Here is a 19,531-nt window from a genome sequence, read left to right as displayed (position 1 = left end):
GGTGGACAAGAAAAATACGGGCAAATCTTTTCTTTCTGGAAATACAAGTGTTCTTTGTAAAAAAATTTTAATGTTTATTTTTTTAGAGAGAGAGACAGAATGTGAGCATGGGAGAGGCAGAGAGAGAGGGAGACACAGAATATGTAGCAGGCTCTAGGCTCTGAGCTATCAGCACAGAGCCCGATGCAGGGCTCGAACTCATGAGCTGTGAGATCATGACCTGAGCCGAAGTCAGATATACAAACAACTGAGCTACACAAGGTGCCCCTGGAAATACAAATGTTCTTAAGATGCCAGAAAGAATATTACCTGTGCTATAGGTGCAGATATATGAATAGACTTGGAAAAACAAAAAGAATTTTAAAATCAACTAAATGGCCTACCAAGGGAGGCTATGCTGTCTGGTTGCTTCATAAAAATGGGGAGGATTTTTGTGGCAAGGAGTCAGTGATACACAGAATGTAGGAAACACCTTTGGCTAAAACATCAGAAACCACAATAATGATTTATTTCTGCATATTTAAAATGAACTCCTTACACAAGAAGATAAAGGAAAACTACCTCAGGGCTTTTACAACTTGAAAAAAGACTTAGTCATTTTGGAGCTTGACAAAATTATAATAATGTATCAAGTATCTAATTTGCTTAAACTCTATTAACTGAATATCTTTTTGGGTCAAAATGTGGAAAAATACACTCATAACAATTATATGGTATCATAAATTATATATAATGGGGTGTCTGTGATTAGCCACAGTTTGGTGTGGTCTGCAGTACCCATTATAGCTCCAGACCCAGACATAGGTCGAAAATTTTTGCTTTTATTTGAATGAAACCCCCTCCAAAGTGGGAGACAAAGACAAAACGTAAAAATAAAAGTAAGAGCCCATCCGCTCCTAACTTGATTTCTGCCTGCTCTATTTCAGTTGAACCTACTGAACATGGAGAAATTGTTTCTAGAACTGAGAAGTTGCCTTATATGAAAGGTAGCTCTGAGTCCCATGCCCAGACTGCTGGTGAAAGTCACTTTTCTTACTGAAATAGCTGCTTCTTAGCTGATTACAAGCCAGCATCATGACCAGATACAGCAAAGATGTTGCTGCAAGACAGCATGATGGGCGATCTGGAGTGAGCTCAGGGCAGCTGGCTCCACAGCTGTGCAAAATGCGTGATTTTGTGGTTTCAGTGGGAGGTAATGATCAGCCCTAGACTTCCGCAGACACACAGGGGACTTTTGAACCTCTTCCTCTCAGAAATGAAGATCTTGCCTTGGAAGCTTTGGGTGTGTTGTTAAGGTCAAAACAAATAATTAGGGCATTCCGTCAGGGGAGGAGAATGTGAAGAAAATGGAAGGGGAGATTGTAAAGGAGGGATGCATCTGGTTATTTGGGTGAGTGTGTGCCTAAGGTCAAGTTGGACAGATGCCTTGCAAGGCCAGTGGTTCTAGAGGGCAGTGCAGTTACCTTTAGCTTCAAAATAACAAACACTGTAAAAACTTGAGCACTTTATCTCTTATGGATGGATAATAATATCCAAAGGCACGCCCTACCATGATGAGTGTTGACAGTGGAGGCATGGACACCACCTGCATTTATAAATCAGTAGATGCTGTAGTCAGTCTTTCTGGACTACTTGGCTGTGTTGAATTTTTGCCTATGGCACAGGCAACATTTTCAGTAAATTAGCCTATTTTTCACATTTTCGTTCCTGTGTCTTATTTGTGCCAGAGCGAGAAATCTAAAGCTGTCCCATTCATCCAGACCACATCTGTCTCTTGCCTTTGTATATAGCCCTTGGCTACTGGCAAGCCATTTTCCCATTTGGTCCTTAAAGTAACAACAAGAATTAGACACAGAGAATGTTATCCCCACTTTCCAGATTTCAAAGATTCAGAGATGATTCAGCACCTAAGTAGCAGAGTCAGATTGGGAATCAGCACATCTCCAAACCCATCACAGAATATTTATGCCCATGATTTGGAAAAGAGATGTTCTTCCTGACTCTTAAAATCTAAGACTCTGTGATTTTTGATGTCCACCTATGTGGATGACTTCTCAAATTGACAAGCTGTGATCTCTCTCTTTTCTCTCTCCCACTTTGCTTCCTTCCTGTCTTCTTCCTATATCCCTTTCTCTGCTCTTTTTTCCTCCTTCTCACAAAACACCTCTTCCATGTTCAGGGGATCACTAGGAAGTCCAGTAGCTAGTCTTTTCCATGTGGCCATTTCCAAAATGATATTTGGAAATGATCTTTGCAAAAGATATTTCAAAGTTGATCCATTCAACCTCAGTCAGAAGATGGACTGTTTTTAATGTAAATTTCCTGAACTTTTGGAGTCTGAAGGTGACTTCCTTTCTCATTTTGGGCCTGGCATATTCATTCTGTACTCTAAACAAGGACTGAATAGAGGTAAAATTAGCTAAGAAAGTTTATTCCTTATCTGAAAGTTTCTGAAGTCGTAGCTCATTTGGTCTTATAAGATGTGATAACTGGAAGGACATCTTCATTTTTTCATTTTTTCTTTTCATTCTTTCCTTTTTTCTTTTTGGTAATACGTTGGAAGAATAGGACAAAGATGAGGCAATACCCAAAAATGTAATGGAGCTTTCTGTCCATTTTGTGTAATGAATACTCACTATATGCCAAGTATTATTCTAAGTTTTCACATTTTCTTTTTTTCCTTCTTTCTTTCTTTCTTTCTTTCTTTCTTTCTTTCTATGTTCTTTTTTTTCTTTTTTTTTTTTTTGAGAGTGAGAGAGTGCAAGTGGAGACAGAAGGGTAGAGGGAGAGAGAGAGACAAAGGGAATCTTAAGCAAGCTCCACACAGGGCTTGATCCCATGACCTTGAGATCATGATCTGAGCTGAAATCAAGAGTCAGATGTGTAACCGACTGAGCCACCCAGGAGCCCCTGAGTTTTTCAAATTTAATAAAATTAACTACTCTTCAAAAAAAAAAAAAAAAAACACCCTCCAAGGTGGTCACTATTCATTTCATTTTATAGGTAAGAAACTAAAGAAGTTCAATGTCTTGCCCAAGGTCACACAGCTACTAAATGACAGAGTGGGGATTTGAACCCAGGAAGTCTAGCTCCAGATATACTCCCATAACCACTATTACTACCCTGGGAAAGAAAGGATTCTTCTTCATGGCTCCTCTTTCCACTCTGCAAGACATCTCACATTTGACGTGTCTGCATTTGAACTTCTGACCGTTCCCCCCATGCCCCAAAAGGCCCTTTTATCCTTGTGGCTGCTCAGGCCAAACCTTTGAGGGACTCCTTGCTCCTTTCCTTCTCTTACAACCCACTCTGAATCCATCATGAACTTGTTGGCTATCTATTCAAATACATACAGAATCCGACCCCTTTTCACTGTTGCTTCTCTGCTCACTGCTTAGCCACCACCATTTTTCTGGGTTACTCTAAGCTCCCAAATCAGCTTCCCTGCTTCCTTATTGTCTCACTCTAGTCTGCTCATGGCATAGCAGTCCCAGTGATCCTTTTAAGACCTATCTCAGATCATGTTAGTCTTATGCTTAAATCCCTGCATCATCCTACACTCCCCTAAGAGAGCCAAGGCCAGAGTAGCCCCCCAGATCCTGTATAATCTGGTCCCTGTTCCCTCACAAATCTCCTCTCCAGCCACACTGTGTTCCTTTCCAGGTCTTGAACATACCAGGAACACTCCAGCTAAAAGATCTTTACACTTGCTTTCCCTGAGCTCTCACTTGCCCTGTCCTCCACCCATATTGGAATTGCTCATTCTCTTAACTACTTTGGTGAAATTTGTTCACATTCCCTCTTCCCAGTGTTGCCTATCCCACAATCCACCCCTTTCTTTGCCTCTACACGCCTTGTACACTTAGGTTCCTTTATTTACTTTTGCCTTAACTTATAAAATACTATACAGTGTACATAAATATTATATTGTTTATTGTCTATAACCCACTTTAAGAGTTTAAATTCATAAGCGTTAGATGGTTTTTTGTTTGTTTATTTTTTTTAATGTTTTTTATTTATTTTTGAGAGAGAGACAGCATGAGCAGGGGAGGGTCAGAGAGAGAGGGAGACACAGAATCTGAAATAGGCTCCAGGCTCTGAGCTGGCTGTCAGCACAGAGCCCGACGCGGGGCTCAACGTGGGGCTCGATGCGGGGCTCGAATCCATGAACCGTGAGATCATGACCTGAGCCGAAGTCGGACGCTTAACCGACTGAGCCACCCAGGCGCCCCATGTTTTTTGTTTTTTTAAAGTAAGCTCCACACTGGTTGTGGAGCCCAATGCAGGGCTTGAACTCACAACCTTGAGACCAAGACCTGAGCTGAGATCAAGAGTTAAATACTTAACCAACTGAACCAACTGAGTTTGTTTTGGTTACTACTATTTCCCAAATGCCTAAAACATGGCCTAATAAATATTTAACTTCCTCAATTAACATTTGTTGAATGAATAAATTTTATTATTTCCTTTTACCTTCTTCTACCTCCTCTCTCCCAAAACACAGGGCCCAGATGGAATGGGGAAAATCAAGCATAACAGAGCTCTTTCTATACTCTTGAATAAATTATGATTGAGTATTAAACCAACTTGCTATTTGTTTGGTAGAAATCCAGAAATAATAGGCTATCTATGTCTATAAATGGCAAACAATCACATTGATAAAGTTCAGTATGGCTTCAAAACCAAGAAATACATTGAATCCTCATGACTACAATTCCAGTCCAACTATTTACTATTCAAAGATTCTGCTCTTGAATTGTTAGTTTAGAGTATATAAATGAGGCAGAAAAGATCAATAGGAAAACTACAAGCTTTTATACAACACTTCCTTTTATAAATGTTAAATAACTAGTAGTGTGACTATTTCTGTTGTCCTTCGATAGCTTATGTAGAAAATCATGCCAATCCATCATCATTCAATAAGGTCATAAAATTGATTTTGTCTTTTATTTAACTATCCCACATTATATAAAACACTTGTAAATTAAAGCAATTAAGATGTCAACATGGCCTACTTTTTTCCCTCCTGAAATCACACCCTCTCTACTACCTACCAAAGAGGGTGGGGACAGGGATGAAACAAAGGGGGAAAATGTTAGAATTCTTCTGGTATCATACAATGAGGAACATGTTATATTTATTAATAGTTCGTTCAGGGCCTTTTTTGTTTTTATGACATAATACACTGACTATAATACATGTCTCCTTTTTCACCTTATCAAGTCAAAGACATATTATTGTTAATTATATCTTGTTATATCTTATATATTGTTAAAATAATCTTATATATTGTTAATTATATATTGACATATTATCTTCTGTTTCCACTTGTGTTTTAACTCTTGCTTATACAATAAATAATCATGAATTGAAGTTGCATTCATCAAAGAGTAATTCCATGTGTAATATTAAAATATTTTTGCTTGGTATCAAAATACATGTAGGGGGCCCTGGGTGGCTCAGTTGGTTAAGTGTCTGACTAGCTCAGGCCATGATCTGGCAGTTTGTGAGTTCAAGTCCCGCGACAGGCTTTGCTGACAGCTTAGAGCCTGGAGCCTGCTTCGACTTCTGTGTCTCCTTCTCTCTCTGCCCCTCCCCCACTCACACTCCGTGTGTGTGTGTGTGTGTGTGTGTGTGTCTCAAAAATAAATAAACATTAAAAAAATAAAAAAATAAAATACCTGTATAAGAATGTATTGTTTTGGGGCGCCTGGGTGGCTCAGTCGGCTGAGCGTCAGACTTCAGCTCAGGTCATGGTCTCACGGTTCGTGGGTTCGAGCCCCGCATCGGGCTCTGTGCTGACAGCTCAGAGCCTGGAGCCTGTTTCAGATTCTGTGCCTCCCTCTCTCTCTGATCCTCCCCTGCTCATGCTGTCTCTATCTCTCTCTCAAAAATAAATAAAATATTTAAAAAAAGGAATATATTGTTTTGCACCTATTCTAAACAACAGTTTATTTGCTACTATCAGCACATATGCCTGTGAAGAAAAAAGAAAAAAGTTCTTTGTAGTCCATGGCCGAGTTTCACAGTTAGAGCCTAGAAGATAGGATTATTCTATCTGCGAATTCCAAAGGTGTATATTTACCTTCCCCAGTAATTTAAAAGGATAAAGGGAAAATATAGATCTTATAACTTATTCACTCTAATTGTAAAAGATAACAGGAAACACTTAAAATGCCAATTCGGAGACTGGATTAATATTTAGTTTTCTCATTTTCCATTTATTGCTAAGATTTCACCAATACCTTATTCAATCATACAACAAACATTTACAAAGCATCAACTATGTTTAAGACTCTAATCTCTGAATATTCAAACTTAAAACATTTTAAGTGTATGTAAATGTACCTTCCAGCACATTATTAATTATTAAGAAGTAATTATTCATTATGATTAATATTTATTATTTTAATCAAAATTATTTTCATAACTTAGCTGTGATTAAATGTTTAAATCACTGCTATAATTATGCTATTCTACTATATGTTTTATACCATAAATAAGACTGCATATAAAAATCACTAGTTTTGTGAATATCCAGTAGTACAGCTAGATTTAGAAGTACCAGTTATTCATAGAAGGTTTTTAAATTAAATGAGACTTCATTTTATTTAATTTTTAAAATTTTTGGGTTTTTTTTTGTTTATTTTTAATGTTTATTTATTTTGAGAGAGAGAGTACACACATGAGTGGGGAAGGGGCAGGGGGAAAGAGATTCCTAAGCAGGCTCCACACTGTCAGCACAGGGTCCAGTGCAGGGCTCGAACCCACAAACCATGAGTTCATGTCCTAAGCCGAGATCAAGAGTTGGACATATAACTGACTGAGACACCCAGGTGCCCTGAGATTTTAGAGATTTTAAAATCTAAATCCCTCATCCAAGGGCTGAGTGAATGAAGCCTAGAAATATTAAATGACTTGTCCATGGTCTTAGAGGCAGAGATGCATTAAAATCAAGTTTTTCTGACTCTTGATTCATATTTTTCATATAAAACACACTTTCATGGTCTTCTCTCTCTCTCTCTCTCTCTCTAATTACAAACTAAACAAGTAACATATCATTTAGTGATAAGATAATAGTAAATATAATAAATACTTAGATGTTAAAAAAATTTTAATAGTGTCCAGACCAGCGATCCCAAGAAAACTTAACCATGTAACACAGATTTTGTGTTCAAGTTGTCTCATAAACATATGGATTGCTGTTGAAGCAATAACATTGTAAGCAGCCAGGTTAAATATTAACAGCAAAGGGCTTCCTATTTCTTCGTATTGTTAATTATTTACTTTCCTTTGTTTATGTTATTTATATTATCTGGAGTGGTCTTCATCAGTATCATCTGAAAGCACTACATAATGAGATTTCCAGGTTGGTTAGCTTTAGAAACAGCAAAGGAGGAGAGCAGACCATCAGAGAGTCCATAATAGAGGCTTCTGGTCAACCACATGGCCATCCAGTTGGATTATGGCTACTGACTGTGAGAAGCAATACTTTCAAGGAGATTTTGGGCTTACAAAATAAGAGCCAAACCCATATGATCTGCCTTCAATTTGAAATCAGTAACAAAAAAATATATTATGAGGAAGACATTGGCATTCTTCAGTGAAAGAGTGAAGGAAGATGCTTACCAAGACCTTCCCATTGGTTGAATAACCTTGGCTCAGTATGGAAAATATTCCCAATTTTGCCTAGGGACAGTGCTCATTGCTAAGTGATGATATCACATTCTGGGCTGTCACTTCTCAGTATCATAGGTTTTCATAATTTAACTAAGAGATAAAGATCTTCCTCCTCAAGAAACATAGGAAAGAAATTTTCTGAGACCAAGTTTATATCCTAATCTGGCTGACCCATCCCTTCTTACAGGTAGCCAGAACAAGCCAATTTTGACTGCCGTTATCCTCTGTGCCTGAAAGAGTAGAGAACATCAGCAGAAGTCAGAAATAGCCATCCTTAGCTTGTCTCAGAAACTAAAACTGATTTTGAAGTCCCAAGGATGATAGGTATCCTGAAGTTGACCATGCTATTAACTTAAAATCATTTCCACACAAAAGCAATTCCGAAATATCAACAAAGGTTAACGTTCCTTATGATTAGATAAGTACTTATTCTTCTCAATAGTGACCCAATATTGACTTTGGGGTTTAAACAATCCTGAATCATCAGGATGAAGCTTTCCTTCCTTTGACATGCCTTAATTTTAGATGTGCTTAGCTTTTTTATTTACCATAACATTTCCAATTATCTCAGTATGTAATTGCAGAGAACTTTTCAGTTTCAGCACCTTCTAGGTATCAAATACTCTTCTATATACTGTCAATATAAAGATAAATAAAACACACTAGCCTACAGGAAAACATCCAACAGACAAGCTGCAACTCTCCAGTGTATTCACTTCAATGCAGTGAATGAATGACCTCATAAGGCAGGGTAAGTTCTCACAAGCTAAATGTCAATGATGTTCATTACTAAGTGAGAACACAATTAGAAACACTTGCTACTAACAGTGTGAACATATTCTTCTGTTACACGATGTCCTTATAACACATTTTAATTTCTCAGGGAAAAAAAAAACCTCTTTCAATGTCTTAAATGAGGTCTGATGTCTCTGAGTAAGTTTCAGCAAATACATTGGCTTAATTTTCTCTAGCATTTATACGGTCTTCAGCAAATAATCATTATCAATATAATATACTAAGTGCTGATTAGAGGTTAAAAACCTCACAAAGGAGGCTCTTTTAGAAGAATGGAAGTCATGGTTCAGAAAACCCCTATTCTATACTCCATCAGTTTATGCTAAAACTTGGAATTTGCATCTTCATAAAGTGATGAAAGACCCACATTTTGGTGCTATTCTTTGACTGACTTGGGACTGTAAGTGAAGGAGTATATCCTCCACTCAAGCTGTGGAATTATTTCTGAAATGATATTATTAAGTGCCCTCAGGGACAGGATATAGTTGAAAGGATGCTTAAGTATTTAATTAGTATTCAAAATGCCCAGTCCACTTTATTTGGCAACTATACAGATTAGTTTAAGGGAGATGGTACCCAAAATGATTTTGTGATATCCAAATAAAATGAACATATGTATATTTATTCCATGAAGCATTACTCAACCTCTAAAATATTAAACATGTACTTATATATAATGAGTGGGTGTGAGAAAGCAAATATTAAACATAAATAGTTTAAACCAATAAAGAATTTCTCTGGAAAGAATAAACACTAAGTGACTTGGGGGTAGAAGAAGAGTGGAAATAAAGGGCAAATGAAAGCTTCCTTGCTTAATTGTTTATAAATTGTTGTTAGGAGACAAAGTTCTCTCCATGCCCAAATTATGTAATTTATCCGAAGTGTGCAGGCTCCTCTGTTCAGCAACGCTGATAACGACACTAATAGTTTAATTACAACTTGCTGCTCAAGGAGATAAACAAGGCTGTTTGCTTTTTAAACCAGGGGTTACAATTACTTTTAAACGCGGGGGAAAGACACATCTGCGAGTAGATCTTACTATGTCAGGAAAGCAACCAGAAACCAGCTGGAAAATAAACAAAGCGCCAGGAGTGAGCAGCCTGCGCAAAATTAGAGCACAACTGCCTGATTTGAGCAGCGGAGCGGTAGGCGTGAGGCGTAGTAAACAGGCGGCAAAACGTAGGTGGGCAGGGTTAGAGAAGTTTTTGGTGACTAGATCTCCAGCGTTTTCCCCGGGATTCCATCACTGGGAAGGACTCGGTACACCCTCCCTCCACTGTTGCTTATAGTCACCTCCCTGTCACACAGTCCTTCGTTTCAGCACCACGGAGGGAGGACAGCTCCCCTATCTAAAGAACACAGTCCACTGCGACTGCCCTCCCTTTTTTACCAACATCCTCTGGATAGAATTTCTCTTTCTTGCTGGTGTCTTTTTTGATTTTCCCTTTAGGGAAATTCTAAGGAGCATATAGAAGAGACTGGGACCTTGTTTGGCTTATTTATTTCCAGATAAAAGACAGACAAGTCTTGTCTGAAAAGTCCAATCTTTTAATTGGCCTCCAGAGTAATTTAACCAGAATAAAAGATTACAAGTCACTGGGTTTAATCTGGTGGCAAAATGGCTCAACCTAACTCAGTAGCAGCTGAAACTTGAAGCTCTGTTTTTGTGTTTTATTTTATTGTTTTGTTGTAAAAGTAAAGCAAGGTAAACAACCTTTACTAACTGCCTCTCTAGCCCTTTTTCTTCTGTGCTAAGAGAGACACTAAGGGAATGTACCAAAGTTTAGCAGCAAAGGGGTCAGTGGCACAATTTCTAATATCACTCAGTGAGAAAACAAACTCATCGAAGAAACTCTCCTCTGTCCTTCTGAAGACCCCTGACAACCATACCCTGAATCTGGAGCATACACGTGAAGGATCAACAGTTCCAACATGAGGCCATAGGCTACACAGCATTGCGCAAAAATTGCCAAAATTTCTCCCAGCAAAGTTCTCATTTCCCCAGCACTAAATCCAGAGGAAACATTCTAGGAATGACAAGAAAACATATGATTAAAACCCCCAAATCACCAAGACAGGAAAGTAACACTCCAACCAACTTGGCTGCTCTGGCCCTTTCCCATTATCCTTCTAGTCATGAAGATACAGTCCCTTAGCAAACATGTCCTGTTTTTCTATTCAGAGTTTTCTCTTTTGTCCAAACTTTTCAATAGTACATAAAACACTCATCATGTGAAGGTTCTCCGCTCCAACACATGCACACACATGCTTCCATTCAGTTCCATTTTCAAGGATTTCGTTTCCTAAAGAAAAAGGGATGGTATCTGGCTTTGAAACTTATTTCCAGGGATAGTCTTCAGGAAAATGCCCTCATTCTTTCCCCCCCCCACTGGAATTTCTAGAACACTAAGGGACTCTAAAAAGGAAGAGACAAGCTGGGGCAGAAGCTTAGGAGTCATTGAGAAAAGGCAGCACTATGAAGTTATTGGTGAACAACTTCTTCTCAATGATAGTAACCATCTACTACTAACGAGCTGATGTCTGCCTATGAGTCTGGAGAAGCAGCAGCAGCAGGGACAGCAGACACGGGGCTCCTCTCATCAAGTAACCCCGAGAGGTCTCAACTGAAGCAATTTGACTCTCTGGATCTGTCAGTCCTCTCTATCTCCCCTACCTTTCTTCTTCCCTCCCTCCCCTTGGTTCTTCCTTTCCCCTTCCCTCCCATGACCCCTTCCTCGCTCCTTCTTTGCCCTCCTCCCTCCCTCCTCCTGCCTTTCTCTACCTCAGTTTCCCTTTTCACTTAATTCCACTTTTCACTTAATTCCACGGGGCCACTTTGCGCATCAGTACCAGTGCCAGAATCAAATCACCTAACATGTATCCAACAGACAATGTTATTATTATTATCATCCTTAGGGTTGCTCTTCAGCTGCTTGGTGAAAAGATACAGTCCTCTCCCTAGCTGTCAACCCCACACCCTCTCACCCCTCCACCACTGCAGCAATGGCATCAACCCAGCAAAATCACCAGTCTGAATTTCACCAACAAGTTCCACTTTGTAGTAGCCCTACAAGCAAACCTCCCCGGCAGAGCCTTGCCAGACCCTCCGTCCGCCCACAGCCAGTGCACTCGCGCCAGAGCCGGCGCTAGGTTATTCCATGATCATTGTTATCACTGACAGCACTTTCTTCTCCGTAAGGAAAGGGAAAGCCCTCCTGTGACTCCTGGGCGGATGTAGGGCTCCACGCGCTACCCTCCCCCACCTCTGCAACACACACACACACACACACACACACACACACACACCCTCCGTACACCGGCGACACAAAGAGCGAGTGAGCGAGCCCGGCGTCCGGCTCGGTAGGAAAGGGAGGCGGGAGGGGGACACCCCAGGAGGGGCAGGGGGCTGAGCCAGCCAGCGAGGAGGGAGGAGAGGGGAGGGGAGGAAGCAGGGTGGGGGCTAGAGCGAGGCGAGAGGGTCGTCCTTACCTGCCCCGAGGTTGAAGGAGATCCTGGCTTCAGCGAGGTACGGCGTGTCGCTCTTGGAGCGCACTCTTCTGATGGGCCGCCGGTCTATATCATCCTCCGAAGATGCCGCCATTAATGTGGGAGGCAGGAGCAGGGTCGCCCGGCGAGCTGAGAGGGAGAAGGAGACGGAGAGAGAGAGGNGGGAGGGGAGAGGAAGGGAAGGGGACAGGGAGGGAGGGGGAAAAGAGGGGAAAAAGGAAAAAAAGAAGGAGAGTGGAAGAAAGAGAGCAAAGGAGAGAAAAGGGTGAAGGGAGAGAAAGAAAATCCGTTAAGGATTTGTGGACTGGAGCAGAGCTCGGGCTATCCCTGGCCGGCGCCCAGGGCTCCCCTAACTCCCCTTGCAGCCACAGGACCAATGGGTCAGTGTTCCCGACTGACACCCCGCCTCTGCCCGAAGCCCCGGGTTCTCAGCTCCTGGCACCGATAGGCCAATGCGAAAGGGAAGACTCCAAAGCGAAGATGCCCAGTCAGCACTGTGCCCTCTCCCGCCAAAGGCACTTACTCTGCTCGTCAAGTGCACACTAGGGTCTCCTTAACCCACAGGATTCTCTAGACTGACGATGCCTGGCTAGATACACCAGCTTCAGCTTTCCTTGTGTGGAATTACTATTGTTGGGGTGCAACCCTCCAGTGGTCACGGAGGAGGGCACTGCACCCAGGGCACCCCTTTGCTCCCCCTTTCCCAACCCGGAGCTCAAATAAAGATGCAACGAGACCTGCAATCCTCAGAAGCTTTTTTACCAGCCCCATTGAACCCGAAGGTGGAGGGACAAGAAAAGTCTATACAAGTCTGGTAGCACTTGGGCAGTAAAGTTTCCAGAGCTGGTACTTCGAATGTAGACTAGACATATCCACACAGCGCTGAGTAACCCTCTTTGACAACCATCAACTTCTAGGATGCGTTTATGTCTACGTAAATACCTATTGATTTTAACCTTCAACACTCTCTTTGAGTGGTGACTTAGAGGGCAAATTATCATCTTCGCATTGGACCCATAGTCTCTATAACCCAGTACCATTGTTTCTGAAGGAGAGGTGAAGATCAAGGACGCTCTACATTTCTTTGAATGTTTGCACTGCAAACTTCCCACAGTACACAGCACAGAAGGAAGTAGAAAGGTTTCTGGAGTGTGACTGAAAATGCTTTGATGCTCCTGAATCCATTGATGGCTGAACTCTTTGATGTGTGTCTTTCTACAGCCCCGTCACTTGGTCTTTTTGTTGTGGCCTGATGTTGCCACTCTTTTTTCTAGTAAGAGCTCACCTGGCGTACACAGATAAATACTGCCTTGATTCTCTCCCTGCTACAAAGGAAATCTCAGCGTCAAGTCATACCCCTCAATCTCAGAGGAAGAACTGCTACTTCAGCTCTGCGGGCCTTCCTACTTCAGTGGTCAGTGGGAATTCTCATGAGGTCTCATCTGCTCTTGCACCCTGGAATCTGCAGTCCGTCCACACAGGTTTTTTACTTCCCACGTAGATAGTAACTCTTCATCTTAGGAAAAATATATCTGCCCTGGACCTCACTGCTTCCTGAATCTCTACCATACTGTTTCCTTCCCATTCTGCTTAACCCTCCCATGAAACTTTTGCCGCACAGGCTGCGTTTCTTCACCTTCAACCCCTTCTTTCATCCTCACTACTGGTTTCTATCCCCACCACCGAAGCAGAGCTATTTGAAAGGTCATCATGTCCTTCTAACAGTTAAATCCATTTCTTTCTTGCCTTCTCTGAAGTATGTAGTAAACTATTCTTTTGAAATAGTCTCCTCTTGTGTCTTTCAGTACTAGACTTCTTCCTGAATCACTCAATTTCTGATTGTTCACCAGGTATCTGCAATGTTCATTTGAAATTACTTATCCTGGCATTCAGGGCCCTTCACAACCTGACTTTAATATGTTTTTCCAAACTTGTCTCCCATGATTTATTCCAGTCTGCTCAGATTTGTCCCAGCAAGTCTGGCTCATTTCTGCATCTGTATCTTGGCTTGTGTCACACACCACAAATTTCTTCCTGTAAACTTCCCATGTTCTCCCTCAGGAATGGCAGGCACCTGGCCCACTAGTCTATGGCATAATACATAGTAAATGCTCAATAGATTTTTTTTTAATAAGAGGAAGGAGGAGAGGAAGAGAGGCAGAGAAGAAGGAGAGAAGAGAAAGAAGGAGTAGTTACACAAATAATGAGCGGCTGAATTGGGGATCAAATCCTTGCTTGCCTGGTTTTTAAATCCTGTGTCCTTAACCAGTATATTGATTTGCTAAATATATACATTTGGTTGACTGGCCACATTTACAATTCACTTTTCTATGACATTTGCCTCATTATTATGGCTCATTTATCTCTGTTAAACATAGATTTAAAAAGGGTACGTCCTCTCTCAGGAGGCACAACCAGGGTATGTGGCTCATCAGATGAACCATGAAGGTTAATGCTTTTCAATGGCTAGATAGGTTGGAAACCAATATTATGATTATAACATTTAGGTTCAGGCTCATAAGGAAGTGCAAAAATAAGGAAATAAATGCCAATGATTCTGAATACTGTATAAACACTACCTCTCTTTGAATTAAGGCAGTGCCACTTGACTATTCAAAATATTTGTACACCCCCTTATATTTTCATTCTACAGCCATATCTTAAAAAAAAAAAAAAAAAGCCTGGAGTGCCTGGGTGGTTTAGGTGGGGTGAGTGTCAGACTCTTGATTTTGGCTCAGATCATGATCTCATGGTCATAAGATCCAGCCCTGTATTGAGCTTCACACTGGGTGTGGGGCCTGCTTGGGATTCTGTCTTTTCCTCTCTCTCTGCCCCTTCCTTGCTCTCTCTCTCAAAATAAATAAATAAATAAATATTTAAGAAATTAAAAAAAAAACTATAAAATCATTTGAAGAAATACCCAACCTTAGCTTTGCCTGTGCCTCTTTGATTTTACATTTAATGTTTCATGATACAGCAAGTACATCTTTGGATTTCTGTATCTTCTTCCTTCAACATTTTAGAAGATTAAGAACTTAACATTGCTACCACTTTAGGTATACCTTTCTTTAAAGGAGTCTATAGGTGTCTGGGTGGCTCAGTCAGTTAAGTGTCTGACTTTGGCTCAGGTTGTGATCTCACGGTTCCTGGGTTTGAGCCCCATATCAGGCTCTGTGCTGACAGCTCAGAGCCTGGAACCTGATTTGGATTCTGTGCCTCCCTCTCTCTCTGCCCCTCCCCAACTCACATTCTGTCTCACTCTCTCTCTCAAAAATGAATAAGCATTAAAAAAAATTTTAAGGAGTCTAAATGTACTTTCATAAGATTTCATTATGGTCATTTTATTATTGGAATAATTCTAGATAGACATACCTTTGATAAAAAATGACAAAAAATACTACATCTACCTATATGTGCTTGAATTATTTTATTGTATTTTTAGGTTTTTTTAATGTTTATTTTTGAGAAAGAATGAGAGATAGGGTACAAGTGGGCTCTGAAGGGGCAGAGAGAGAAGAAGACACAGAATCTGAAGCAGGCTCCAGGCTCTGAGCTGTCAGTACAGAGCCCGACGTGGGGCTCGAACCCACGGACTGCGAGATCATGACCTGAGCCAAAGTCAGACACTTAACCGACTGAGCCATCCAGGCGTCCCTTTTATTGTAGTTTTATCTTCCATTTTTTTGGACTTCCGCAATGTACTGTCTTCTTTGTCTCATCTAGTTTTTTCCATTCCCTGTTCACTTTGCCTCTTTTCACACATCTTTCTTACAATTCGCTTACAAAATCAATTTCATTTCATGTATTTCCCTCTTAGCCTGTATGAAGGACTCACTTTTGTGGGTTTGCCCTGATGTTTCCACCTTCTTTATTCTCTGGGATTCCTTTCATAGGCATAATCTCTTATCATAAACTATCTGAGTGATGTAAGGGGAGGAGCACTGTGGTGGGGACTTGGAATGCTGGGTGCTGTGCTCAGTACTGCCAATACCTCAAAAGATTACACTGGGCAAGTCACTCACTCTACCAAGGTGGGTCTCAGTCACCTTAGCTTGAAAAATGCCACTGTCAGATAACATGATCTTAAGGCCCTGCCTAGCTCTAATATTCTATACTATTTGCAGCTATTTGTGTATCTCTTTTATCCATAAATATCCATGGCATATTTTATCTTTCAATCTCAGAAAATACATTGTTCCTTTGATCTGTAACTAACCACAGTTAGGAAACCACATGGTATCTATATTTCTCTCAAGCCATTTCATATTATTCAGATCTATTTTCTGCAAGAGTGCATCCTTTAGAATCTGCTTTTTTCCTCATAGTGTTTCCATCAAGTGGCAACACCCATATGATTGTTTGTGTGTGTGCCTGGGGGTACGGGTGTGTATATAGAAAGAACTGAATTCAACTGTGATCTCAAGAACATTTAAATACACTTTAAAAAAAATTGCTTCTTTTTGAGTAGACTACTGCCTCAGGATGAGGGCTTTTTTTCTTTTCTAAAACCAGCCAACATTTTAACACTGAAGCCCCTTACATGTCTGTTATATCTACAGTGAGAAACAGAAAAAGAGAAACAATAGTGTACTCAGAGGAGTAACATTTTGTACATCCTTCACTGGCATGGAAGAGAATGAAGGCGGGAAGAGAAGGGAGAAAGAAAGAGCAATATTCCATCCTAATCAAGAAAACTCTTTAGGTGAGAAAAGCTTTAAAAATTTTACTCAGAGTGTTTCTAGGACACGCCTACATTGATATCACCTAGAACCCTTGTTCAAATGTAGATTTTCCAGGCCCCCAACCTGGACCTACTGAATTTTGAGGGGATGAGAACTGGTTACTTAGGATTTCAAAAGGCTTCTATCTAACTAAGTCCATTCTTCTTCTTTTATTTTTATTTTTATTGTTTATTTTCAAGAGAGACAGCATGACCAGGGGAGGGGCAGAGAGAGAGGGAGACACAGAATCGAAGCAAGCTCCAGGCTCTGAGCTGTCAGCACAGAGCCCAGTGCAGGGCTCAAACCCACAAACTGTAAGATCATGACCTGAGCCGAGGTCAGATGCCTAACTGACTGAGCCACCCAGGTGCCTCTAAGTAAGTCCATTCTTAACCACTTTTATTCACAATAATACTGGAGGTCTTGGTCAATGCAGTGAGTTAAGTTATGTCAAAGGAAAGAAATTAAAAAGATATAATGATTGGAAAACAAGAATAAAATTGTAATTAGTTGACTATGTTGTGATTGTGTACATATAGTATCCAAAGAATCCAGCCTATTAGAAATAATACATGTATTTGACAACATCACTGATACAATAGCAGTATAAAACACCATTTTGTTTCTACATACTGGCAAAATTAGAACATGTAATTTAAAAGGAACCATTTATAATAGTATCAAAACCATCAAATGCTTATGAATAAATCTCACAAAAGATGAGCAGGACCTCTACATGAAAAACTACAAAACATTCCTGAAATAGTAAACCCTAAATAAATGAGGACTGGTATGACTAACCTGTTCTCATGCTCATGGATTAAAAGACACACTATGTAAATGCATCAATCTCTTCAAACTGATCTATAGATTCAATGAAATTCCAGTTAAAATCCAAACTTTACTTTTAATTGACAGCCTGATTCTAAAATTTATATGAAAATGCAAAGGGATAAGACTAGCCTAATCATGACAAATAAGAAAATAGCTAGAGGATTTGCAGTAGAAGACATCAAGACCTATTATGAAGATATAGAATTCAAAAACAAAATAAGATAATTAGAGAAATGGAAGAAAACAGAGAATTTAAAAATACATCCATATATAAGCGGTAGCCTGATTATGTCAAGAATCCCACGGCAGTATAATAGGGGAAAGATGGAGTTTTCAATACGTAGTGCTTGAACACTTGGATGTTCAAATGTGGAAGAAACCAAACCCTGATCCCTATCTCACACCATACAGATTAAATTTCAAATGAATCATGGACCTAAATGTGAAAGGCAAACAACAAAGTTTCTAGAAGAAAACTTTTTTCATATTATATTTTATGACCTCAGCAAAGATTTTTAAATAGTACATGAAAGGCACTACAATACACAGGCATGTGGATGCTATTAAAATTAAGAACTTTTGTTCATCACAAGACACAAGGAAAAATAGAGCATACTAAAATATGTGGGATATGCAGCTAAAACATAGCACTACCTGTTTACATTAGAGAAGAGAAAAGATCTCAAATCAATAATCCTACCTCAAGAACTTAGAAAAAGAAATAAATCTAAAGTGAGTAGAAGGAACTAATAAAGATAAAAGCATAAGCATTAAGTCATTGAAATTGAAAACATGAAAACAATAAAAAAGTAGATGAAACAAAAAGCTCATTCTTCAAAAAAAATTTGATAAAATTGATTAACTTCTAGCAAGTCAAACAGTGATAAAAATAGAGAAGATACAAATTACTATTATCAGAAATCACACTGGCGTAATCACTATAGATCCTATATCTATTAAAAGAGAGTAGGAGAATACTACAAACACCTTTATGTTCATATATTCAACAAGTTAGCAAAAATAAACTACATGCAGTCTTCTTAAATAAAAGACAGAGGTGCCTGGCTGACTCACTCGGTGGAGCATGTGACTCTTGATCTTGGGGTTGTGAGTTTGAACTCCACATTGAGTGTGGAGATTACCTTAAAAATAAAATCTTAAAAAAAAAAATAAAGACATCAATAAGGGAGTGGAAAGGCAAGCCACAGACTGGGAGAAGGTATTTTCAGTTTTATATACAACAAAGGACTAGTAACCAGAATATATAAAGAACTTCAAAACAAGAATAAAAAGACAGACAATTCAATATTTTTAAAATGGACAAAAGACTTGAATAGACACTTCACACACAAGAAAATCCAAATGTCCAATAAGCATAAGAAAAAATGCTCAGAATCATTATTTAGAGGTAAATTCAAATAGAAGCCTCAATGAGATATCACACCCACAAATCTGGGTGGAACTTAAAAGTCATTCAATGCCAAATTGGTGAGGTTATGGAAGAATTGGAGCTCTCGTGAAAGCTGGTGGGAATGTGAACTTGTAAAACCAGTCTGGAAAGCCATTTACACACACAGTATACACAAATGTATACTCAAATATATACACAAATACTCTATGACATGAACAAGCAGGTCCATAACAGATATATTTGTAATGGCCCCAAACCAGAAACACCCAAATGGCCATCAACATCAACCGAAAAGTGCACAGAACTGTTTGGAAAACTTCATTACAATGTCCTACATCGTAGAAATGAAAAAAGAACAAACTATGCTACAAGCAACAAGATAGATGAATCTCATAGGCATAATGTTGAGCAAAAGAAGCCAGACCTAAAAAAGTATACGTTGTATGGATATGTATGTATTCCTTTATGTGAAGTTCAATAAAAAGTTATAAAGCTAATATACAATGATAGGAGGTTAATTAGAAAGATAGTGACTTGGAGGGGACACAAAGGAATATTTGGGGATGTAGGAAAGAGTCTATCT

General features: G+C 39.7%; 1 protein-coding gene across 1 annotated transcript in view; it reads right to left on the bottom strand.

Moving 5' to 3' along the window:
* The window catches only part of PHACTR1 (phosphatase and actin regulator 1), a 571,513-nt gene that overhangs the window by 526,644 nt on the left and 25,338 nt on the right, over window positions 1-19,531 (bottom strand). The window contains exon 3 of the mRNA XM_077769981.1: window positions 11,965-12,111. Within this exon, the coding sequence (XP_077626107.1) occupies window positions 11,965-12,111 (147 nt within the window). The remainder of the gene's footprint in view (window positions 1-11,964; window positions 12,112-19,531) is intronic.

The sequence above is a fragment of the Crocuta crocuta genome, unplaced genomic scaffold (assembly GCF_008692635.1).
Source record: "Crocuta crocuta isolate KB4526 unplaced genomic scaffold, BGI_CrCroc_1.0 scaffold24, whole genome shotgun sequence".
NCBI lineage: Eukaryota > Metazoa > Chordata > Mammalia > Carnivora > Hyaenidae > Crocuta > Crocuta crocuta.
This window is presented reverse-complemented; position numbering and strand designations above follow the sequence as displayed.